We start from the raw sequence: 26,713 nt of genomic DNA on the forward strand, positions 1-26,713 counted from the left end.
TTGAAAACCAAGCCTGTTTCAATTAAATTATTTGATAATTTGGGTTAGTTACAGTGGGTATTATTGCAACTTTTCTTTAGTGATTTACTGATGATGTATGTTTATATTTTCTTCATGTTTGAAGTGTCCTAACACAACATGGCATTCCAGCACTAAAAGTGGGTCCTTGCTCCAAGCCAGAGCTTGCTAGTGCTGTTGTGTAAGTTGCCATAAGGGCTTATTGCCTACAGATGCATAACCCTTTTGTCCACCCCGTACTCTACACTATCTTTCCCTGTGGCCTCTGTCAATTCTTTCCCTGTCGGCGATTCACTGGTGAGAAATTGTAGGTGCAGATTCTCGTCCTCAGTACTCAGATCTCAGGCTTCTGTGGCACAGTCGCTGCTTTATTAAGTTTAAGCATTCGCTTGTTACTGTGGGGGTTAAGTGGCCATGCAAAAAAATGGTCTTTGCTGTTGTGCCAAACAGGGCAAAATTCTATTGAGCTGACATAACGCCTTCTCAGCTACTTTTCTATTAAAGTGAAGCTGGATTATAGATCACAAAGTCATCACGTAAAGTCACGTAATCCGGCTTCACATATGTGGTGCATATTAAAGATATTTATTAGCAAATCCAATGGAGCTGTGCCAATCATTCCAGTCGACTACAGTGAAACTGCACAGATCCTGTTACTTTCTTGTGTTGATTTTTTTTAGTCAATTAATCGATTGTCACTTAGGAGACACAATGAAGCTGAATATCTACCCAGCAGTAGTGTAATACTGCATGGTGCATTGTTTGCACCAAGCACACAATTCAAAAATTCTCAACTGGCTCTCAATCACTCAAATCTGATGATTTTCTTGAGCCAGTTGTAACACTTAAAGTGTATTATCTTGATCCAGATATAAATATTCTCCAGTCTCTGCACATGTGGTATACGATTTCATAACACAATGGTTTTGCATTTATCAGGATTTAGGCATGCATTTGACTCCAAATCCCCAGCTGTAAGGGAGTGCTTATAAAACAATGGCAGGCATTTAAAATTAAATAACATTCTGAAAGGAGTTATGGTTAAGTTTAATGTTTGTGATTAAAGAATAAATCTAGGTACTTCTGCATAATACAAAACAATACCTGAATTGTGTAAAAAGAAAAAAAGATCAAAATTGATGTGTTTTTTTTAAAACTGCACTGAGACTTGTAAGGTTATATTCCACATGGCAGTAAATTTAGCACACTTTGACCATGTTGAACTTCTAAAGAGAAACCTAAAATGCATTGTCAGATTGTGGTAAATATACTGATTTCATCCTCTGCCTAAAGCTTTCTATTTTTTGTTTCTTCTGTTCTACATTTTTCCCCAGATCATGGCTTCTCTGTAAATTTTGTTTGTGGCGATGTTAGGGTGCAATTCATTTGTGTGGTTGGATGTTAAGGCTTTTCCTCTTTGTCAAAAACTTTGGCCTCATTGATCTATTGTTGTCTGTACGTTATAATTGGGTATGAATGAGCCCATTTAATATACAGTCAATCGATTTGTTTTGCAGTGTTCCAGTGGCACTCTGGGTTATATTCTTGGACGTTGTGAGGTAGCCATGAAGAATATGCAGAAAGATCCCGAATCCGGCTCTTCCTGCCTGGTTTCACTGGAACCTGCTGTTGTGAAACGAACAGAAGAGATTCACAATGAGGTAAAACCAATTCTCGGCACATTGATTTTACTTTTGCATGATTAATGGCGTGTTCATTAGTATTAATGGCTCTGCAAAGGGCCTCGCGAAAAACAATATTGTAAGTGTTCTGAGTTAATTCTATTTGGGTATAGTTGTACCTCACTTGCCTGTATATAAATTGCCGAACGGCAACATGTCTGGATAATTCATGAAAAGAAAATTATTTCTTTCAGGTTTTAGGACAAGGTTGTCTTAAGGTCACACACAAATCCATAGCATGAAATCAGACCGATTATAAGCTTTGATTGCTTAAACTGTGTTAGTTAAAATACTGTTGTATGGTGAAAATTAAGGCAGCAGTCAGTTTATCTGTTCATCTGGAAATCCCAGGAAAGTGTTGGAAATTACCTTTTAAATTCAAAACAATATATTTTATACATTACCTACCAAGGCAATTAAGCTGAAGATTTCTGCTTGTGAAATTTTCAATATGTAGTAAATGGTGGATCCATTTTATTGTTGGCTCATTTTTTTTATCTCTTTAATATGCAAGCTTTACGATTACTTTTGAGACTTCTACTGCTAGTCCAAATATCTAATGAAACTCTAAGATAATAATTATTGTTGGGAATATGGAATTTCAAAGTAATTTCAGTCTTACACTGTGAAAAGTGTTTGGTTATTCTCAGAGCCAAATTCACTGGGCACAAAGTCCTTTGTGACATGATTTGTTTCTTCTGTGGGCAATCTCCACATAATCCCACGGCAGAGCTAAGATTTGTTCATATTTGTCGAACACTTCAGAGGACTACATTGTCTCAAGGTCTGGAATGGTGTGAAGAAATAAAATGATTATGGGAGAGGAGCAAGGAGTGCTACACCACGGTAATTGTACTGCCTTGCTGACTAATATCTCTGCAAAGTGCTTTACAATCCACTTTTCTGAATACAACTGCAGCAAAGCGACAGCATTTCTAAACAGTGGTGAAATTCAGTAATATAGCTGTCTGAAGCATTTTTCAGGTCTGAATTGCAACACTTGCTTCTGTTCAAATCATAAACCTCTTTATATATCGCAGTCTTTAAGTTGAATCAAAGTTGGTCCGTGGACGGTGGTTAGAAAATATGACAGAGTATAGACTTGCACTGAAAGGTCAACAGTTATTTCTGCAGTGTTGGGAATGACAGATTGGGTTGGTTGTTGAATGTTGCCCACGAGAGACACATTTTTTGAGTCTTGATTTATTGACTCCAGGCGGCATTGTCTTAAATATATATTTTTCTGACTTCACAATGTGTCCCAGTGATCGGCTTTGCGGAGAGAGTTCCTGGTGTGTTGTATGTCTGTGTGTGTGTGTGTGTGTGTGTAAGTGTGCGTGAGTAAGCATTCGAATACAGCAAGCCAAAACAATTACCTGGCCAACCTTCAGATAGTTGCAGCAATGCATACTAACACACCATTACAGAATGAATTAAGCTATCAGTGCAGCTAGGAGATCATTGTTTGGTCAGTAATAATTTACTCTAAAATATATGATCTGGCAGGCTTGATTGATTGCTGGGCCTTTGAGCCAGCTGGACAATGCTTTCAGGTTTACGCCAACCTGCAGCTCTGGGGTTTAGCTAAGAGCATGCTAGCTATTGATTCAGTGCTCATCACGTACCACCTTGCAGTCCTCGGAAAATTGATTGAGTTTAGTCTGTGAGCAGCGCAATGTAGAAAAAAAAAACTCAGCTACTTAAATTGAAAGGGGTTAGTGCAGTTTGACTCTCGGGTCACCGTTGAGAATATTGGTGGGTACACACTCACAGCAAGGGTAATGTATGTTTCAGCATGTCAGAATGGAATGTCAGTGCAATTGGTAGTTGGACAGGTACAAAGGAAAGGAAATATGGATTACCTGAGCAGGTGGCAATCAGTTGCCAGCACTTCTAAATAACTTACTCCGTGTCTTATGCACACTAAATGTCAAGGACTGTTGTACCTGACCTTCGATATTTAGTCCGAGCTAAAAATTTGAGTCCTTGGCTCTAACAGCGTTGGATCCTGTTGTGCAAACTGTCTGGGATGTTTAGAACAGTGCTGCTGAAGCTCATTACTAAAAACAGTGACTGGGTAAGTAATATTTGGCATATAACTGAATACATCTTCAATAGCCTTCACACCTGCTTGCAGTCTGGCATTTCAACAAACAGCCTGGCTTACCAAGCAGTCACGGAGAAAATCACCAAATCTTTTCTGAATGAGTAAATTGTTGCCAAAATAGATCTGTCACATTGAGGGTAGTTGTAACAATTTTTGCAAAGCAGGTTGTGTGTGTCAAGGTACATTTGTGCCTGGAGGTGAGAGCAGGACTATTGACTGCACTGCAGTGAGTAGTGAGCAATAATTTGCTTCCACAGATCTCGGAAACTAAAGAATTAAAGTTGTAGCAAATCATTTCATAATTCATATTTCAGAAGAGCACAAATAATATGGTGTGGGTTCTTTATCTGAATTAATACTTTCGCATCTTTCTCTTCTCCCTCCCACCCTGTCCCCACGCTCCGGGGGAATCACTATTCAAAGATGTGCGAGACCACTTTGAGATGATTTTCCTTCGTATTACTCTCCTTCCCTGTAGGACGAGTTGCCTGGTATTATCTTTGTACTCCCTCATGGGACAGCTGAAATCAGTTGGTGGTGAATTGTGGAGGTAAACGTTTAACTTTCTGACATAGGCTGTACTGTACTAGCATCAATCTTTTTTGATCTTCATTTTTTTTTGAGCTTGGAATCGCACAAGCAATTAAACATTGTAAACTTTCAGGAACAACAACTTGCATTTATATAACTTTCTTCACGTAAAATAACTTCTCAGACATTTTACAGTGAGGGGGCAGACACCCAGCAGGGGAGAAGGGGGAGTTTGGGGGGGCGGCCATAGCCATGGTTGAAAAGTTCGGTTTTTAGCTGGGAGTGGGGTAAGGTGGAGCGTTTGAGGGATGGAGATCTAGATGTTAGAGACATAGTATATGAAGGCTCAGCCACTGTTGCTGAACGGAGAGGCCTGGGGAGCGCAATTGCATTGATCCGTGCAAGTAGTATAGATTACCGGGTATGGGAGGCTTCTGAAAGATGGAATATGTAAAGTTGGCAATGCTGTGGTGTAACAATACACAATGGAAATTAACTGAGCGCAATACATGGGGATGTGGTAAAACAATGCTTTATGCACAATGTTCTTGTTTATTGACAATGAATCATACTTTTCTATACAGCTGTCATTATATTATGATGGTGCATACATCCAAATGTGTATTTTTGAAATGTGTGTTTGAGAGTACAATCTCGGAGCAATGGGAGTCTTTGTTTGGAATGCCCTCCCTAATTACAGACAGTCCATGTGATAAATACTTCATCATGATAAATCATGTCAGGAGAGTGGATTAATTCTTTTTTAACTTCAGTTTCCTACAAACACTACACCGGAATTGTCTTTCCTCTCCTCCTGAAGAGGCTGATTCATGATTGCTGACCTACAGTACTACAGGCTACTTTACAGCACCTCACCCAAGTGACTGGTCATCATGTGTGAGGAAAGACCATGATTACCAGGAGGTTAATCAACTATGAGAACCATCAAAGCACCCAACCCAATCTACTCTCAAAACATAGGGTAGACAGCTCATGTCCACACACATTTACATATTCACTGTGGCTGAAATTTATATTAGTAGGAATAGTGACATTAATAATAATAATAATAATAATCCTTGCATTTGATATAGCGCTTTTCACGTCGGGAGGACGTCCCAAAGCGCTTCACAGAATAGACTGTAAAGTGAATTGACTGTATATTTGTGGGCGAACGCGGCAGCCAATTGCGCACAGCAATGTCCCACAAACAGTCGTAGATTGAAAATGACCAATTTATTATTGTTTTATTTTGGAGGGATTATTATTACCCAAACTGTCACATGTATCAATGCTGTTGGGCTCTGTATGAAGCAGAGACTGGATGCTAGTATTTGGGAAGAAAGGAAATCAAATAGCCAATGAGCCATGATGAAGGAATAGATGGATGGAAATATCCTTTTTTTGGTCAGCCGGGTGCCCGACACGTGCCAAAACCCATCACCATTCTTAAGAGTATCCCAACCGAACTGAGAATTCCACGCAGCCCCCCCTACACATGGAAATCCCAGAGATAGATTATCGGAATGAAATGCGCACTCTCTCCCTGGAGGGATGCATCCTGTAATAATGGCAACTTCTAGCAGGATGCCCCCTCCATTATAATTCTGCATTGGTAGCGTTGCTATATGTAGCTCTGGTGCACTAACTGTACAAGTGGACTTTAAGAATACCAAGTCAGTTGTTCCTTCTATCCTGCCAATATTTCCCCAAATAAATAAACAAATAAAACTGTTATCACTTTGTGGCTGTTTGTGGAATATTACTGTGCACAAATTGACTGCTGCTATCACCCACAAAATACACGGTTAATCATGTGAATTGCTTTGAGACGTCCTCCCAGCATGAAAGTTGCTGTATCCCATGCAAGGATTATTATTATGATTTTCCCAGATGTAACCAAGGATAATCACGGCATCCGTACCATTTCCTCAGTTAAGATCAGCAAATTTAGCACAAAAAAGGGATTTGAGCTTGCGACTTTACCGTCTGCATTACATAGTTTTCTGAAATTTTAACCAACTTTACCACCTCTGTTTACATGACAAAGACACGTTTGAATTCAGAATTCTGCAGCCGCGGTTTAAAATTCCTTTTAGGCCACCCTGAACCAAGTACTGGGTGTGTCCAAATGAACTCCCACCAATGTGACGATAGACTTGAGATAAAAGAACTAGTTGTGCTATAATCTTCAACTGAGGCTTTATGAACCGTGCTGCCAACCACATCTTTTTTGCAGCTGCATTGTTAAACTGTTTCTGCTTCAAAACCATTACTGCAAACAGCCTGACACAGCACTCAAGTATAAACAGATTTCAAACAGTTTGATGTCTTACCCCAGAAACGCATTATTCTGTGCCAGAATTTACTAGTCTTCCAACCACTGTGCTCCTGAAATGGATTTTTTTTTACTGCAAAAATTGGCAAAGTGATAAAGGACTGTTGTCATCTTGTTAGGCACACTTTAGTGACTTTGAACTTGGAAACGTGGTAATAACCATTGATGCTATGTGTCAATAATCACATTTTGCGATGATACATTCTTAAAGAAAATAAAAATACTTTGCAAACTTCTGCTGCAACAAGTCTAGATCTAGTCTAGATCCAGGTCAGTGCCAGCTTGCATCAACAGCCAACGTGGCAAAGTTTTCCCCTTCCTTTCCCTGCTTCAAAACTCCTCATTACAGTGACAACACGTTGCAAGTGCACTTTCTCATCATGCTACTGTCCCACAGTAATTATGTAATTGTGCTTTACTCTTTACTACCACGTTTCATACAATCTATTTTTACTGGGGTTTTTTACACACACACAACGCGCTGTGCTTTGAACTGTTGCCTAACCAAGCCCGATTCACCCTTCACCCATCCTAACACACTGTCCAGCAGAAATTTTTGGTTAATGTTTTTTGGTCAGGCGGGTGACTGCACATGCGGAAATCCATCACCATGCTTAAGAGAATCCAAACGAATCAGAGTTCCACATGGCTACGTCTCTGCATCCTATTGGGGTGCACACACTCCCTAGTGGTATGCACTTTGCTTTTACCGAATTCTAGAGAGTATTAGAGTCAGGTAAGTGGGAGCCAAGGCTTAGTGACCCCAGAGTACGTGGTGGAGGTGCCGCTGGAGTTTAACCAGCTAAAGCCACATAGCTGGAGTGCACTGTCTGGCTAACTTCCTGCTGGTTGCCCATCTAGGACCAACCAACAATGACACCAACAGCAACGTGCATTTGTATAGCACCCTTCACACGGGGTAGTGTTTAAGAGCGTTTAACCTTATCCATCAGAGCTTTGGCTTGTAGGGTTAACAGGAGCTGTGGTGAAAAAAACTCAGCTCCCAGTACTCCTGGTTAGTGATCATTAATGGAAACGCTGACTGATTTTTCCAGAGTGGGACTGAAGCTGAATTGTAGCCTCAGACTTAGCATAGTCTGGCGATTTGAACATTGGGCTTTCCAGATCTCTGTGGTTTGTTTGAATGTTAGGCACTGACTGTCTTTACCTACAGCTAAGCTGTTGAAGGGGAACTGCATCTAATTTCTATTAACACTTTCTGCTTCTGTCATTAACTGGAGCACACTGGTTGGAAGGGCAGTGAAATCTGACCCAGATAGAAATGGTTATGGGATAAGATCTCAAATTACTTAAAACACTTAATTCTCTGAGTGAAGTGTCATGCTTTTCACAACAACCGTTCTGAAGTGGAGGAATTTTAACAATGTAGTTGGATAAAAAAAGAACCATTAAACTTCAAAGGGAATGATGTGTAACAGTCCCAAGCTAAATATGGTGGGTCCTGGAGACCATGTCAAACTGTCCTGATTCAAGTGCTGGTGAATGCTGCCATTCATATAGAATTCACTCTAGCAGTCGGTTTAAAACTAATACCATGGGGACTTTGTTGTAGTCTAGTCAGTAAAGTAAACGCATTGGTATTGTTAACGCTATGCACTTTATTACATAGAAACATTGGAATGTACAGCACTGGAAAATACCTTTCCAGTCCATCTGCAGTCCCAGAGTAATTCTCATATCTCTCACTTGAGTTCCTTGCCAAATACCGGTCGAATTCCCTCTTCAATATACTGAGACAATTTACTTCCACCATCTCCCTGGGTAGACTATTTCAATAGCAATAGGTTTGGAATGAATGCACATTTATATTTCGAGTTCGAGAAAGGAAAAAAAAGAATGGAACTAGAAAAAGTTATTCAGCTCATCAACCGTGCTGCTTCCACAGACCCAGTGGAACTCATAATAGTAATAATAATAATATTACCTCTCTTTTAGATATTCTATTGTCTTATTTATTTATGCCCCAGTAATTCCATATCGCTATAACCAAGCAGGATATTCTTCCATCCAATAATCTGTGGTACATCATGCAGATTTACAGGTGTTCTCATCCGAATGTAGTTCTCAATGGTTATAGACTTTCCATGAGTCAGCATGATATACAGTCAATTCAATTTACAGTATATTCTGTGAAGCGCTTTGAAACGTCTAGAAGATGTGAAAAACGCCATATCAAATGCAAGTATTATTATTATATAATAATGATCTGCTTATTCTGGAACCACACTGGAATGTGCTGCATGTTAGACCCCTATATGTTTCATGACTTTTCATTTTGTGTGTCAGCGTGGTTCAGTTGGTAACACTGTCAATTCTGGGTCACGGGGTTGTGGGTTCAAGCCCCACATTGGGACTTTGAGCTCATAGTTTAGGCTGACACTCCAATCAGTGCTTGGGGTACATGTTCATTGCTAGGGAAATCATCCTTCAGATGAGATATTAAACTGAGGTTCCAGGTGGAAGTTAAAGATCCCATGGCACGATTTGAAAAGAAAAGGGAGTTTCTCCCAGTGTCCTGACCGACAAGCCCTCGGATGAAATTAGTCATTCACTTCTGGCTGATTGTGAACTATTTCTTCTGTAAGCTAATTGGCACCCACATTTGCCTACAAATATACTTTGCAGAAACTTGTTGAAGCATTTTGCGATATTCTCGATGCTTTAAAGTGCTGTATCAATGTAAGAGTTGTTATTATGCAATGTGGATCATTAGTGGACATGTAACAATGCTGACTTTTATTGCAGGTGGAGTTTGAGTGGTTACGACAGTTTTGGTTCCAAGGAAAGCGTTCGGCAAAGCAGACTGACTGGTGGTTTCAACCAATGGCAACTCTGGAGAACTATTGGCGAGTGATGGAGCAAATGGTATGTGAACCAGTCCCTTTTTTGTTTTTTGCCTCGGTGAGCAAAGCAGTCTTTAGTTTGTATTCCCTTCCTGCGCTGTTGCATTTAATAATGAAACAACATTGTGCGGTTTAGACTGGAGCTGGCTTGTGACAGCATTGGGTTATTTATTCAGTTTAAGCTGTACAAATACATTGAAAATAGAAATGGGCATAAGATGGAAAACTGAGTGCTGAGGAGCCCTTCACTGTACAATTGACGTGATGTGTCCACGTGGCTCTGATTAGAAATATGATGGTGTCAGTATTTCCTTCCAACAGCCCTCTCTGATATTCTTCAGCCACCGTAAAGAGCGATTTCTAATTTCGAATGCCGCTTGAAATGCTTCTGTATTTTTCCTGATTTGGGTTTTTAAGAGATGCCTGGCAACTTTTAAGAGGGCGACTGTCACGTTGGAGTCTGTCGTCTGAAGCTGGTCTGAGATCTTGCTGAGTCAGGGGCCTAGTTGCCCAGCTTTTTCCATGACTTAAAAGTCACCTGCAATGGCTGATGCAACCCCGGAATTGAAACAGCAGGGGGCACTATTGCACTTGCAGTGCGCGGGAGACACAGCAGCTCGATAGCTGGAAAGCAGTTCATGCCATTCAACAGGAAGGCACTGTGACCTATCATTTGTAAATGGCCTTAATCACATTCCATTGCTGTCCAATAAACCAAACCGTAACATTGAGCTGAAATTTCCATGTACATCTTTGCAATGTCCTGTTCTCCCCTTCATTTAAAACCAAACTGTAACTCTGTCAGACCAGCGCCTTGGGACGTCTTCCTAACGTGAATGGCGCTACAAGTGTAATTTTGTTGTTGTTCTTAGTATTCAAATGCAAGGGTTATTATTATTTCACAAATGCCCAATTAACTTGGTATGAACCTGACTTTATTCTGAAAAGACTTGCTCCATCGCCACAAAGTGCCATAAATATAATAATAATAATCCTTGCATTTGATATCGCGCTTTCCACGTCTTCTGGATGTCTCAAAGCGCTTCACAGAATATACTGTGAAGTGAATTGACTGTATATTTGTGGGCGAAACGCCCATACGGTCCAGGATGAGAGTGTGTCGTTAACCGTTAATATTTGCAAACTATTCAAGTTTCTTATTCTACTATTATCATTTTGCCCTCCATACATTGTATAATCCTTAATCCTTCTTGCATTTAATACAGCTCTGTATCATATTGTCTCAAAACGCTTCACAGAATGTATCGTAAAATGGCTGCGTATTTGTGGGCAAAACTCTGCAGCCAATTGCGCACAGCAGTGCCCACAAGAAGGCGTTTATATATGTTCATAGAAAGGGTAATTCTAACCAATGAACCCACCTTAGTAAAATCTGGGCTGATTTTGTATTAATGTCATCAGGGCATGCCCAGTGCTTCATTGAGAATCTATATATACCAGTGTGCATAGGTGTTAATGCATAGGACCATGTGTCTCACCTATAAATCCCTTCACGCTCTTAACACTTCCCAATCTCTTCGATCTCCTCATGTGCCATTCTTCTGTTCATCCCCTCTGCTCAGCTAACTCAGGCATCCTATGCTTCCCCTACCCTTCCTACTCCACCAGTGATGGCTGCACTTTCTGATTCAACTTTCTTCACTTCTGGAACTCCCTCTCTCGACCTTTCTGTCTCTTTTTCTCTGTCTGTCTTCAGGTCCTGTCTTAAAATCTACCTCTTCGACCTATGGTCATCTCATACTCTTTCTCTTCCCCACTCCCCCTCGGCTATTCTTCATGAAAGGTGCTATATAAATGCATGTCATTCTGTATCATATTGTTTGGAAATACTATTCTAATCATTTTAGAAATTTGAATTGACACGTTCTGTTGTTGAGAACAGGAATAAATCATATGCACTCACTTATGGGGGGGTCAAGAAACAGTGGGATCATAGAGTGGGAGAACTGTCTAGTGATGACATGGAGTGTAAGGATACAGATTTGATCGCCCTCTCTGCTGAGCTGTGGTGAAGTGGAATGGTGTTGAACAGACACTTCTTTGCAGTAAGATGAGGGGGTGTAGGAAAGAATCCAAGAGAGGAGATGTAGATGTGTCCAAGTTCCTGTTGAGTGGCTTCAAATAGTTGGCTCAATAATAATACTAATCCTTCCATTTGATGTAGCACCTTATCACGTCGTTGAGACGTCTCAAAGCGCTTCACAGAATATACTGTAAAGTGAATTGACTGTGGCTCAAGATCAGCAAAGGCAGAAACTTGGGAGCAGATCGGCTGTCGTAGTACCAGCGAGGGAAAAAATACCCAGATCCCTGAAAGAATACTGATTGTGTAGAAGCCTGTTGGTGCTATCTTCACTCTGAGTTTGAAAAAGGCTCCACTTAATTTAGATAATTAGCGGTAACCCTCGGCTGACAGACACAAGCTTAATGTAGATATTTTAATTTCTGTTTGTACATGTTCGCTGTGTGCCTGTTTGAGTTCCGGTTACTTTGTAAACACAATATTAGTTTGGCCTAAAGCACTCATTTTAAACCATTTAAGTCCTATTATTAATAGCATTTTCACTGCTAATTCAGCATTACTGTCATAGATATAAAAAATAAAATCACATTTTCTACAAGTTTTCAAGTAATTCTGTAGTAATTTTCAGAACACACAGTTCATAAAGCAGGACTTTGCCTGCGGTCTTTAAGACTGATAATGAAGGTAGCCAGGTTGTTATTGAATTGCCTGGCTTACACAATTCCCTCCTTTTCCTTTGGACAATCATATCTCTTTCCTGCTAAATTGGACAACAGTTACACAGGAAAGGCTGAATAGTTAATTAACTGTGTTTTGTGGGTGGCTACTGATTTGTGCAAAGTTTTGTTAGCTACCGTATATACTGGAAGCAATACTGAGCAGCACTGAAGCAGCCCACATCTCAGTGCAGTGTGTGACTCTATGCCTTTTTTTAATTTGGAGATTTTTATATTTAGGCTCATTCAACGAAGCCTGCTACATCATGCTCAGATTAAATGCCCAGTCTCATCTGCTTCTTTGGTTAATGAGTGTTACCATCTGTGCCCCTGTTCTGACTGGGGGAAAAAAAAGTTGTCATTAACTTGTGTTCAATTTTTGTTTCTCTTAAGTCANTTTTTTTAAGAATGCTGCCGATATCATTGGATCAATTGGCCAGGAGCAGTTCCTCAACCCGACGGTGTGAGAGAGTCGATTTAATACACACAGTTGAAATGACGCAACAGCTCAAGCACTCTGGCTTAATCACCATCTCTGCTGCTATTGATTTAGCTCCCTCCCTCACATCGTGCATTGGAGCCAGTCGCTTTGATGAGCTTCTTAAGAATCATTGTTTAAGGAAAAAAACTTTTTTAAAAAAAACGAAACAAGCAAAGGCATTAGCAATGATGACGATTCTTTGCTACGTTTGTTCAAAAGGCATTACTAAAGATGAGAAGCCTCCCTTCCTCCTTAAAAGTACAAATATTGGATTGATAAACAAGGTGATGTGTTGACTGCTGAGTGACAGTGTTAATGACCACACTTGCTTGTTCCTGCGACAATTGTGCACACACCTCCTCCCATCCCCCCCACCCCCCTCCCCTGCATCCCCCAATCCTCTTAACTGCCCTGAGTTGATGCTCGGGCTTTAAAATGGCAAAAGTTTGCTTTCCATACGGTGCTGTACATTGGATTTGGCTCTTTCAGACGCGTGTTAGTTAGGAGCATCCATTATGCTAATCCAGTGAGTTGCTGTATGATAGCCACATGCTGCTTTACACGCTTTTCTTCTTTCTGTGCTACAGAAAGGTTTAAAAGTTCAGTGTCCCTTTTGCTGACCTACATTTGCTGAATTTTTAAAACCATCATCAATCAAATTTACACAGTTCTGTTTCACACATCGCAACCTCCTTACAATCGTATCCGGTATTGCAGGTTACTTGGGGAAAGTCAGGCTGTACAGCAAAGCCCCTTATTATCATATCCAACAGCAGAATCGTAACAGCTGTCCTTTATTGGTCAAAATGTACAATATTAAGCAGTTGCAGCTCAGATGGTTGATGCTTTTTAAAAAGCACTGAAACTGAAAAGGGACGTTACTTTTTTTAAAAAAAAGATGTAAGAAAGCAAGGGCTTTTGAAATATTGTGAGTGAAGGGGAATTAACTCCACCTCCATTATTTGACTAGGATTGATGTGAGATATAGGTGTGTATTGTTAATCTCAAACTGGTGACCATCTTACCTAACTGTATTTGTGTACAATCGAGATATTGATGACTTAAAACACGATCGACTATGTGGAGTTGAATAGAAAGCGTACTGAAAGTCTACAATAATAAAAAGGGTGGTTGTACAAAAGGGCTAGATAAGAACGAGGCTTTACAGCATAAATGCAGCTGCCATCTTATATGCTTGTAGGAAATTGCTTTCCAGCATTGACATTGTATTTTATAGAAAGTCCTTCAGATGTGAACAGTAATTTCATATGGAATGCTGAATGGAAATACTCAGGAAGTACAGTACAACAATCTCTCTACCTTTCTCTGACCCTTTGAGTTCTGAATTTTTGAGATTTTTTTTGCTGAAAAAAATAAACCTGCATTTGTTCACAATGCTTGCATTTGATATAGCTATTTATCATGTCATCAAGATGTCTTAAAGTGCTTCACAGGAATTTCCTGGAATGTCAAGTGACTATGTATTTGTAGGCAAATGCAGCAGCCAGTTTGCACACTGACGTCGCACAGACGTACATGAAGTGAATAATCAGTTGTATCTGGGCATTGTTGGCCCAGGCTACCGGGAGAAACTCCCTTCTCTGTTTGAGGAATGCTGTGAAATCTTTAACATCCACTTGGACAGGCAAATGGCACCTGGGTTGTATCTCTCATCTGAAAGACGTCATAATAATAAAAGGGAATTGTGCTGTATTTGGTGAGCTTCAATCCCAGATATTTTCGTCAATTTCAACATTGTTCTGTGGCTAAGCTTCCATCCCAACCCTCATAATCGTGCAAAAATGGGAACTCCTGAGGTAATGGACTCTTTCAAATCTATTGGTCAATTTGAAACACATTTCAGAATATCAGTTTAAATAAAGTACCAATAAATATCCCCAACGTGCTTCCTAAAAGCTCTTTGAATTTCAATCGTAATACACTCTTGGGGCTGCAGCATGAATTTTGTGCACAGTTTGAAGAAACAATGGCAACTGTGCTCTACTGTATACCTCTGCATCCTTTTCAACAAGGTTTCTTTCTTATCAATTTTTGACCAGATTTCTTCTCCTTTCTTGAATGCATTTTGTTTCCTTTCTCCTCCTCACGGGGTGTGGATCCACTGTCGCCAGACACCTTTGAGTAACTCGGTCAAGCCACCATTATTCATGTGTGTGACTTGACAGTGAATGTTGGCCTGCTGTTCATGGGAGGCCTCGTAACTGAGTCCATTCCTGTCCATTTAAGCTTACCTTAAAGCAGAGATCTCTGCAATAAACCCTGGCTAATTTTCCCCTCCCTCACTGAAGCCACTGAGGATAGACAAAAATTGATCATTTACTTCATGGCTGTTTTCTGGGTTATCACTGTGCGTGAATTGGGCAGCCACATTCCCCTACAAAACACACTGAGGTGGCTTCCTAATGTAAAACGAGCTATATCAAATGCAAGGATTATTATTATTACTGCATCTTTAACTTTTTATTGAAAGGAGGACTGAAGAAACCATCAGTGTAATTCTAAGTTTTATTTTTTAACTGATTTCAAATTAGACAGAGCAAAATCAGATCATTTGAACCCTTTTAAGTGTTTGTAAGAGTCCAATCATAGGAGATCAAGCTTCTACCTGAGTACTCGTGAACTTTGGAAAGAGTAGGAATACTCATTATAACCATAATACACAAAATATTTCACTTAGGATTTTAGTTCCACAAGTATTTGGGGGGAGTATTATATAGAAACAGTTTGAAATCTATTTTTTTAAGCTGTAAATTTGATAATTTTACTTCCTCCATAATTTGTACATTCAAATTTGTTCATACGTTTATTTGACAATGGATACAAATATTTGTAAGTTTCTAATTTCAGAGTATCGAGGCAGTTGAAGGTGCGGTGAAATGTAGATCTTTTATATTTACCATATTCTAATGGCATTATTTATTCTTGGCATTTTATCTCCCTGTGGACAGTTTTCCCCACAGTTTTCACTGTTGTGATGTAAATGTTGAACCTTCCATTAAAATGACATCCAGATAAAACATCAAGCATTTTTGCAAAATATTACCCTATGAAATGATGAAGCTATTAGATGAATGATGCATTTACTGAAAGATGAAGGTTAAGTAAATGTTTGTATTTCATAAAAGGCATCTGAGATTGAAGCATTATCAGGTGGGAGATTAAGATAGCCGTCAACACCATTCAAAGATACAGTTACCTTTCAAAAGAACCCATACAAGCTTTGCTTTCTGAGTAAAAGAGGCAACATAAAAAGCAGGAATCTCTTGTGAGATGATTGAGACTTGCTCTGGCTGTTCCTAGATGCATAGGATAGCAGCCAGTCTCCTAAGGTCTGAAATCATGCAAACATAAGGCAACTAAAATTCATATCAGCTACAAAATGGATAAAATCTGCAGACTTAACCTAAAAACAACCTTCGTGTCTGTAAAAGAGAATTATAATGAAGTTCAAGTTAAATATTTTACATGTTCGAAACGTGAACAAATTTAGCAAAATAAAATTAAGTGCAACATATTTCAATATTTAATGTCAAACACCTTGCCATCTTAAGTTTGTAACAGTAGCTCTGTTAATGTTTACTCATAAGAGCGAAAGAATGAAATGCCGTGATTTAATCTTCTAATTTAACTATAATGATTGTTTTTAACATCAAGCCTTATTTGGATATTTTGACTTACAATTATCACTTCCATATTTGTCATGGAAACTTCTTTGCAAACCAATTTCTGACTAAGAATCAGGCAAAACTATTCAGTGAGCAGAAATATCTTTCTCAGCGCTATATTTCTCGGATCAACCAGTGAAGATGCTTGCCTGAGTGCAGCAAAACACGTCTCGTGCTTCAGACGGGGGGGGGAACAAAAGTAACTGCTCGTTTCTTTAATCGGCAGCAGTCTGAGGCTTTGGACCTGCAGACAGAAGTGTTGAATACAGCCCTACTGAGAATACATTGGTGACAATATCTGCAAAGGCATCAGAGCAAACCGTTGCATACAGCTGACTTCTTTTTGTTTAATTCTCTAGTTAATAGCCATATTCTGAGGTCACACAGAATGTGGAATCCTCAGAATAATCGAGACTATCCATCCATTACGACTTTGAAAAAGTTTACGTCCCAAGCTGGGCTGATGCATCATTGCTGAGGCTAATATAATTTGAGAAGTGTGTTTTTGGGGTTGCTCTCCGCTACTGAGCTTGTTAGGGAAAGAGCTAAAAGTGATTAAAATATCTCTTAGTCTTTACATATGTGACAGCTTTTGATGGTGGAGAGTGTATTAATATCCTGCCTAGCTGCTGTTGGCACTTTGGACAGGTCCCAGGGAAGAATATGAGATTGACCAGGTTTTCCCACTGTGCCAGAAATCTTTTGCGGACACAAAGCAGTACCCTTGTACTAGCGGAAGAATAGATAAGGGTTTTCTTGTTGCCATTTAAGTTTTAGCACTAATGCTTTTCTCTGTTATCCCTTCCCTAGGATGTTGAAAGGGAATTGCTCTTTGATTTTTCAAGGGATTTTCAGAATGCAGAATCATTAGTTTAAGCTAAAGAGATAAAATGCACTGCATCTGAATAGAAACAATAATGTTGTCATTATCAGTGTTAAATTAAGCAGATTTGCGTTGGCTTTTCAAATGCACACATACCCTTTAATGGTGTAATCACTGAATTTAGACCACAACAAAGGCTAACAATGAGATCAGAATCAGAGCCAATTTTCAAGCCAATTTTTCTCTCCTGGTAGAAGGGATATAGCGTGCCCTGTGCCTCTCTGATGATGAGTCTAGATAAAAAAAAAAGCTGCTGGAGATATGAATAAGCAAAGCAAAAGCTGGGAACAGGAAATGTCAAGCCTTGAAGACATTGTCGTAAATGACTACATTGGAGTTTGATGCTTATCATTCAACAAAAATGTGAGCGATTTTAGGTGACGAGCTGGTCAATGAAAAATAGGTTCAGGTGGAATACCTTGGGTTCTCTGCATGATTCATTGTTCCACAATGTTCTGCGGCTGTCCTCTTTTCAGTCTTTGTATCTGCATTAACCTCTCTAGTATAGTGGCTAGAGGCAGGTGCATTCCTTTTAAGTTATCCAAAAGAGAATCCCAGTCAAAAAAGAAAACAAACATGGTTTTAATTACCACATGAAATCGTTATTCTCAGATATAAAGTCTTAAAAAAGAAAAGTTTCATTATCTATACCGCCTCTTTTTATTAAAAAAAATCTATTTCAAAAATATAAGATGACACATAACATGCTTTTACTTTTCATTGTGTATTTTTGGATGGTTTTGGACTCATTTTATCATCTGAAATATGGTTTAGAGAAGCTATAGCTGTCTCGAAAACCAGAATTAACAACAAATAAAATGTCGGAGAAGTGTCTGGGGTTAATGTTAAGATTGGTTCTCTTTTGACATTTTTTTTCAGCAAGTAAAACTTAGAGCTGCTCTGATTTCACCTTGCAGTTGAAAAAAATATTAAACTCCCTAAATAACTCAGTAAGTTTATCCAGCGCTTTGCTAAGGGGAAGGTCCCAGGTTCAATCCTTAGCCAATGCTGAATACAGTAATCAGATCTTTCAATCTGTGGCACTGTCTGTCCTTCCAGTAGAAAGAAAAGAGAGCCTTTTGGAGAGGAAGGAGTGGGGGAAATGTATATAATGATTATAATAACAATTATAATAATACTTGCATTTGATACAGCTCCTTTCATCCAGAGGGATGAGTTAGAGAGCTTCACAGGATATAACAGTAACTTGAAGGTACTGAGTACATTGTAGGTGAATATTAAAATAAATTAATGCACCAAACAATAATCAAAATATGCTAAAGGTTGATTAGCTTAGTTGAGGGATTCCCTTCTCTGGTCGCTGTCCCAATGGAGGTGGATGTTAGTTAAGGGCAGAAATTAGCTCGACTGCAATAGTCTCCTGCTCAAAACTCACTATCAAAGCTCACACATAAATGAGGCACTGAGCCAAGCTGACTGAAAACAATTCCAAAATGATATATTTTTTTAAAAACATAATTCTTTGTAATTGCTTGATTTTTAACAGTGATACTGATACTGTGACTCCACTGTTAAATATTGCCCAAGTGACTGCATTGAATTCTCTTTTTTTTCTTCCGCTTCTTCTCGCTACTTGAGGAGGAATGCAGAGTTTGATTCATTCTAAGTGGTAAATTTATGAGTAGTACTTCACTGGCGGAGCTGCAGTTTAACACTCTGTGCAGCCTGGAATGAATAGCGAGCTGCTTTCACATGCTTTAGGAGCCTGGGAGGATTGAGAAGAAATTCAGGCTGACTTACTTAAAATTGCTCCCTCCCTCTGTTCAGCCAGAAGTGAGCCTATGTGGAGCGCATAATGCAAAAAGGGTGTGAGCATTTTAGAATTCAGTGAGGCAGAGTGGGTCTTCCTATGTGCCCTAATGGTATTTTCAGTGTCAGCAGCGCTTCAAGTGAAGATATTGCTCGAATACACTGGAGCATATAAATCTTGAGATGTTCTGTGGTCCACTTCAGTGCCCGTTTGAGGGCTGTAGAAAGGAACACATTGGAACCACTTCCCGAAACCAATTCTCAACGTGGAATTCAATTCCAGATCATAAAAAAAAAGGAGCAATCGATTGAGTGACAACTGAATCAAAGAGGAAAGGTAACATTTGTCACCTCCTCCTATTCCGGTGTTTATCAGTAACTCCGTTGTCTTCAAACTGCAGATTGTGAGGCAGTTTGAGAGCACATATTATATGGAGACATTTGTACATTTGCTCCCTTTTTAATGGCAGTACCTGCACCATCTGCCCCCACGAGGGCAAGCAGCCAAACGTCTCCCAGTTGGCTCACGTGATACTAGCCAGGGTGACTTCGTCTCCATTATGCTCTCCTTCCATGCGGGGAGGTGCACGGCCTCTGTTCTCCACCGTGACTGCGATTAGGAAGTCAGCCTGTGAGGGGATTGTATCCCACCGCCCCACGTCCAACCCCTGCAGGCTCCAGTAACGCTGCATTGAATACGTCTCATTCAAACTCCGTGATAAATGTAGTTTGGCTCCTTAGCGGGACTTGTACTCTGTGAGAGCTGCTGTTTCAAATTGAGATAATTACAACGTTTTACCAATCAAATTCAAAACACAAATGTCTGACAATTCTAAAGTAATAATACTCCTTGCACTGGATATAGAGCGTCATCAGAACATCTAAAAGCATTTATGATAATAATCCTTACATTTGATGTAGAGTCTTTCATGTCCGGAAGATGTCTTAAAGCACTTCACAGGATTTACGGGTAATGTGTAGTAACTGTGCATTTGTAAGCAAATGCGGCAGTCAAATTGCACACAGCAGTGTCCCAAAAACAATTTATAGGATTTACTGCAGAGTAAAGTGTAGTTTTATAATCAACTTTAGGTAGGTCCAAAAAGTACCCAATGGTGACAAGAGAGATGGTGGCATCCATTTATCATTTTCATCTCATTACAAAAGGAGAAAACCATAATAAGTACAAAATAAATTTGCTTACTAAAACATTTGTATTCCTGAAAAAGATTAGTACACAATCATTTGCCCTCCTTGGGATGAACCAGTGTGACAATTTAATTTCTTCCTTATTTGTTATCTTCCACATACAGTGGGTAACTGGGGAATCCAACATTCTGTGGAAGATAACTTAATTCACAGAATGTGGAATGATGGGCCAGGAGGTGAGTTATTTACCTTTAAGGCTGTTTAGTTGCGGGTTTTATTTTTTCTCTAACAGATGTAGTGTTAAAGCTGTCTGAAAGCCTTTTGGTCTTTCTCATCCATCTCCCCAGTAGTTTTTTACCGCTTAATTCTTTAAACTTCTAAAGAGCTTAATCAATCTCTCGTTCGGTATAAAGCCGTGTTTGCACTTTAAAGTTTGCATTGCTCTTGTGGTTAGGAATGACAGCAGGTCCACGTGGCAGAAGCCCATTTCTTTTTATTACACTTGTTCTCCCTCCAAGTAGTGGAATGTAAAAGGGGGGGAAATAAATTTTAAGCAGCTTGCATCAGAGGCTTTTTTAAAAATATATATATATAAATACTCGAAAGCAGCTTTCAATGCCTAATGCGAAGCTTTGGTGATCATGTGGGTGATCAAAAGACAGGAAAGTTGTGGGTTTTTTTAGAAACCTTGCCAGCCTCTGAGGGGTTTAGTTAGCAGTTTCTTTCCCTGTACCTAACTCATTTTTCTTATCAACTTCCACTGAAAGGTCAGATTGAGCAGAGACTTGGACAGCTGTAGAACATGCATCCTAGATTGTTTTTAATTACCTTCCTTTTCACTGACGCCGGTAATTCTTGTTTACGCTGTCAAAACGCTATCTGCTGAGTACAAGTGGATCATCCTTTCGAGGTCACATGCATAACCCCAGCACATAGTTGCAATTTAAATCGCCTCCTTTTGTTTTTGTTAATGTGTACAGAAGTTGTATGCATGGAGGGTGCTAGGCGAAAACTCTCTAAGCTTAAATAACTTATTGTAAAAGTGTCACAATGTGAGCACATTTCTCTCTCCACAGCACAGTGGTTTAGCTTTAGATTTGTGCATCCAACCACAAACTGGTTTATTCATTTAACAATGGACAATTTTTTTTAGGTTTTGCTCCTTTGACCTTTACTGACCCTCCCCCTCCGTCACTTTAGAAATCACTTTGCGCTTTCTTTCTTTCCATTCCTCCTCCCTCTTGGCTATTAATATTTTTTTAACCTCCGAAGAGCAGTGTGATTGTGTTTTTTTTACTGGTGCTTTGTAAATCTTAGTAACCGTACACCACATTGTTATCACAGGACTAAAGGGGAAAAAATGTTACAAGACTTTAAGCGATTCCTGAGGATGGTCACTTTCTAAAATGCTCTTTTTCTGCCCCCTCAATGGCATTTGACTTTAGTGCTGTAGTTGTAAGGTGTACACCGCGGAACAATTAAATACATTTGTTTGTGTGCTTTTGTACCCTGATTTTGTCCTGTAATTCTAAATCATTATTGAAGCATGTAACAGACGGACCTCTTCAGCATTCATTAAGGACTATAAGTGTTTGCTGTAACTTGTGTCAGGATCTGACCGAAGGAGAAGAGAATTAAATACAAAAGACTGAAATACAACAAAGACTTCCTTTCTGCCTCAATACTTCTGCAAAAACATATGTTCAGCCGTGCAGGCAACTGTTGGGTTAAGGACACTCTAAGGAAAAGAAACAAAAGACGCTCTCTGCTCTTGCATTCACAGTGGTTTCAAGCATATTCACTTGTTAAGGACTAGACTGTCAGCTGGTTCCTTTTGCAAGTGTAATTTCTTTCGTTCCTCTTGAAAAGCATTTTTTTGCGAATGTTTTACACTTCATATAATCTGGTGTGTATGCAAAGCCCACTCCTGCCTTGACATAATTGATGTCAGGCTAAAGGAGTAGCCTGCTCTAAGGGTAAATCTGCTGGAAAGGGTAACCTCTCAATCACCCACACATCAGCGGGTGCCAAGCTACTTTTTCTTTTGTATCTTTAAGTATATGAGTGGGACTCTCATTCCTAGCAGCACAAGGTGTCGCTATTAGACCCATACAAATGAGCTAAAGAAGAATAAAAGGAAGTTTTTTAAGGGGAGTGTAGCCTTTTTATTTCGGCTAGGTTTCGATATCACACTATTGAAAATTGTATTTATATAACATTCCTAAACCTGAGGGATAAACAGCTGTTCACTACCATGCACAAGTAGAGATCAAGTTGCTGGATGTCAGAGCATAAAAGCTGATGCTAAATATTCTTTAAAAATCGCATCATTCTTCGGAATGATGTTAAACACTTTTCAAACTGAAACTACGGAGAACAGGTTCCATTTATGATACCGCCATTGCAACTTACCTTTGATTAAATAATTTGGCATTTGTTGGTTGTATTCCATATTGCATGAATCCCTTGATAGATAGTCTATACACAATGGTCCATTTAATCCTCAAAAATCCATCAAATAGTTTTTAAATCCTGCCTGTGTGACAACACAATAGGCCTAGCAGGCAAACTTCAATATTACCCATAATTTTATTATTTCTTGTAAGCTTGCACAAAGAAATGTTGTGAGAAGTTTAAAATGACCCGTGCTGTTCATATATTAAATAGAGCATGTAAGGGATTTCTTTCATACCCATACAGGATGTCTGTTGTAAATTTAGCCAACAATGTCATAACACTCCTCATATGGGTTTAATCAAAGATCAGAATACAGTAGAGCAGACTTTATCCGTATGCTGATGGACCGTGTGTCTGTTCCACTACAACCTGTGCATCTCAGCAGGAACTTCAGCCTTTAATTTGCAGGACTGTAATACGTTCTCCTTGTTTATTTTAACCTATTTATTGCACTTATATTACTGAACTGAATTTATTTGTACTTTATTATATAATAATATGGGACAAACTGTATTATAGGGCACTGTATTTTGTGTCTGACAACCATGTTGCTTTCACAGTGGTGATTGGTCCCATTGGTGCAAATATCAGATCTTCTAAGGTATATGATTTTGACGATATATCTAGTGTTATTGGGCAAGATTTCTGTTCACTCCACATTGTCGGACATGGGACAGGCAGGTTGGCTCAGAAGCCTTGCCCCACTTGCCCCACAATCAAAACCCAAATGTTGTGTGCCTTAATGATTAAAGTTCAGGAGAGTCTCATAATCTGCTTGGATGATATCACTGTCCCCGCTTTGAAGACAAGCTGATTAGCTTGGCTAGGAACAATTCAAATAAATAATAATTTGGTCATTCAATCCACGACAGTTTGTGGGACACTGTTGTGGACAATTGGCTGCCATGTTTTGCCCACAAAATATACAGTCAATTCACTTTACAGTATATTCTGTGAAGCGCTTTGAGATGTCTCGAAGATGTGCTAAGGCGCTATATCAAATGCAAGGATTATTATTATTATTTATGCGCTTGAGAGAATATTATTCTACATTTCACTGATATTTGCGTTAGAAACTAAGAGAAGCAAATTGCTGTGAAGAAACATGGCCCCTTTACTTGCCAAAGCACTAAATAAAACCTATCTCCACTTGGCAAAAGTCCACTTTCCATTGACCCAAGCTAGATTGCACAATGGCCTCTAACTTGAAGAGGGTCCAATCTTTTTACGGCACTCTGTAGATCAGGTGGGGATGTTTAACAAGGAGCTCAACTCTCATGAAGGGAGTTCAGTTTCCCTTTAACCCAGACTTAAATCAAGCTACTGTAGGAGCTCAAAAGCTAACAGTTAAATAGAATAGCAACCTCCCTTTATTGTGGTAATAAACCTGAGAGCTATCTCGAGGCTCCTGCCACAGAATTACTGGAGATAAGTGAACTGCCTGAAATCAAAAAGTAGCAACAGATGCAGAACCTTCCAAATAAAGGATTAAAAGAAGTTTGTTTTACGGGAAGATGGCAACCTGGTCAAGAGATCAGAGGTGGATGATGCAAAATCTCCCTCAACTTAACTGATGCTAATGAGTAGAGGAAAGAGAAAGGGTGCAACCGATCGATCAAAGAAGTTATCCAAATAATAATCAATTAAGTTGAATTAATTGTGTATTTATATTTTACTTGGAGTTAACAGTCGGAAGAACTAAACTATTCCATCCCCAACCATCTGTTGTCTGAGTGTAAGTGAGATTGTGCCCAGCAGCATTAATACAGCTGAAACTGCTGTGTTAAATGAATCTAAAACATCCTGGATAACATAGTTTTTTATATAAAAAATGAACAATTTACTTCCTGCTCGAAGTCCTCTTAATTAATGTTGCTTATTTTTGCTCACAGCTTCATGTGTCTGATATTAATTCTGAATTAATGCCACCAGAATTGCGAGGTGCTTTGTTGAATAACATATAAATACAGAGGACCTTTTAGGACTGAGAGTTTTAATGAAGGTAGCTCAGGGACACAGTGAAAAACAGAAGAACTATTGCTCAGTATGAGACAAGCCAGTCTGAAGTTTTGAGTAACAGTGGAGGGACCAAACATCAAATCTCATTTCCTGATGTAGGAAAATAGTTACTGCATTTAACATGAAAGATTTCAGGCATTCTGGAAAGCTCAGTTCAACTTTACATGCCAAGAGCTTAACTACCGATACTAAGCAAATCCAAATCCAAGTAGCCTAGCAAGGGCAAAACACCAAGTCTCCAAGCCTGTGCTCTTACTGGTATTTTTTATCTGTACATCCAAACATCAGGGGCCAAATAATAATATACAGAAGTATGAATTACTTGATGTTTCCTGTGTTCCATATGGTCATTCATGTCTCTGGCAATTAATCACACAGAATCAGAGAATGGTCTCAGACGCATTGATGTCAGTGTTCAGCTGTACCTGTGCCAGTGGCGATGGCAGGGTCTGGAGGCGTGGAGCAGTAGCACAAAGTGCTATGGGCCCTGGAGCCAGAGGAGGTTAGCCTTGTTATAACCTCAGCTTCACTGGCTCCATTTCTTCTTCCTCTCAACAGAAATCTTATTTTCCTTTATTGTTCAAACCAGACGAATTACTGAGACGAGCTTTTGGTTTTTTTTTCCTCTCATGTAAAGGGTGCAACTAAGTTGATATTTGAGCTGTGACTTCAGCTGTGATGCAGGCTTTTTGGGGGATAAAATATTCTCATTGCCTCTTGAATTAATGTTGAGAACTGTGTGCTAACATTAAGCAGACTCTAATATTCTCTACCCACTAGTTACAGAATTTCTTTTAACCACCCACCTCTATTGATTGCTACCAGTTGTCTGCGAGAGATGCAAGAGAATATGCAAACATTTACCCCACCCCGCTCCAAAATCCACTGAAGTGGCTAGCAAGAAATATTTAATGGTTATTATGGACAGACGTACACACGATGACAACATGCAACTAAAGTAAAGTAAGATGGAAAAACTGCTTGGATCTCTACTTAGATCCAAAATAAAAAAGCTAATTATTTATTTGCTTAAAACTTTCAAACCTTCAGTTTTCATATCAGGCACTTGCTCTGTTGTCCACGGCTTTGTGTCTGTTAACCCTTTGTGTAGAATGAAAATCCTGCTCTGGTTTAGGCCTGCTATACTCCTGTCGCTTACCCTTGCCATTGAGGCCTGCATGCTATCTGGAGATGGAAAGGTCACCAGTGCTTGTTTGCCATTTCAAGAAATGCAGGAAAGAAATTTTCATCAGCCTGTAAACATTGGTTCTGTTTGAGTCTTCTGCTAACAGAAGGGTGAGATAAGACAGGCAATTGGGGTACCCAAACTGTTTGTTTGTTCTCTTGACCTGTAGCCTCAGACACACTGTCAATTGCAATCCAAAGGATACAAGCGTCTAAAAAAAATGTGAAAGCTTCACTCAGCAACAGATGAACAAGGGGCCTCAGAAGACAATTATCTGTCATTAACCTTCATTAAACTAATAAAGAGACAGAGACAGAGTGCCTTGGAGGAAAAAAATGTTGGTAGTGGGATTGAAAGCAGCAAGCATTCCCCATTCTTTCCAATGTTGTGTCAGTTGTTGTGTCAGTTGCTTTTGGGTGAGATATACAATTGAGATGTGAAGAATGATTTTATTTCTCCATGTCTCTCGCACTTGATAACATCTCTGTGTAGAGTTTCCACGTTTACCTGAACCTTTTTGACCTTTAACATTGCTCCGCTGCCAACTTGTAGTCCATTTATTCCAAACTGCAAAGGTTCACCCCGAGTGCACTGCGTAAATTGATTTACTTCAAATAAATATATTATCCATTTTGATCATCATTAACTTCATTTGCTTTTATTGATTTATCCATAGCAGGAGAGAGTAATAAAGGGGCTATTGATTTGTTTTGCTCTTACTTTATTTGCCAATGGGCTATTTTATTAATTTTCCCATTTATTGCCCGCTCGTTTTATAATTT

The 26,713-nt window shown here is 39.4% G+C and overlaps 1 protein-coding gene across 1 annotated transcript in view; it reads left to right on the forward strand.

The window, feature by feature from the left end:
* Positions 1 to 26,713, forward strand: part of fto (FTO alpha-ketoglutarate dependent dioxygenase) — a 150,148-nt gene that overhangs the window by 42,085 nt on the left and 81,350 nt on the right. Inside the window, exons 6-7 of the mRNA XM_007889581.2 lie at positions 1,536 to 1,679; positions 9,443 to 9,562. Of these exons, the coding sequence (XP_007887772.2) occupies positions 1,536 to 1,679; positions 9,443 to 9,562 (264 nt within the window). The remainder of the gene's footprint in view (positions 1 to 1,535; positions 1,680 to 9,442; positions 9,563 to 26,713) is intronic.

This window comes from Callorhinchus milii, unplaced genomic scaffold, assembly GCF_018977255.1.
Source record: "Callorhinchus milii isolate IMCB2004 unplaced genomic scaffold, IMCB_Cmil_1.0 Scaffold14, whole genome shotgun sequence".
In the NCBI taxonomy this organism is placed as follows: domain Eukaryota; kingdom Metazoa; phylum Chordata; class Chondrichthyes; order Chimaeriformes; family Callorhinchidae; genus Callorhinchus; species Callorhinchus milii.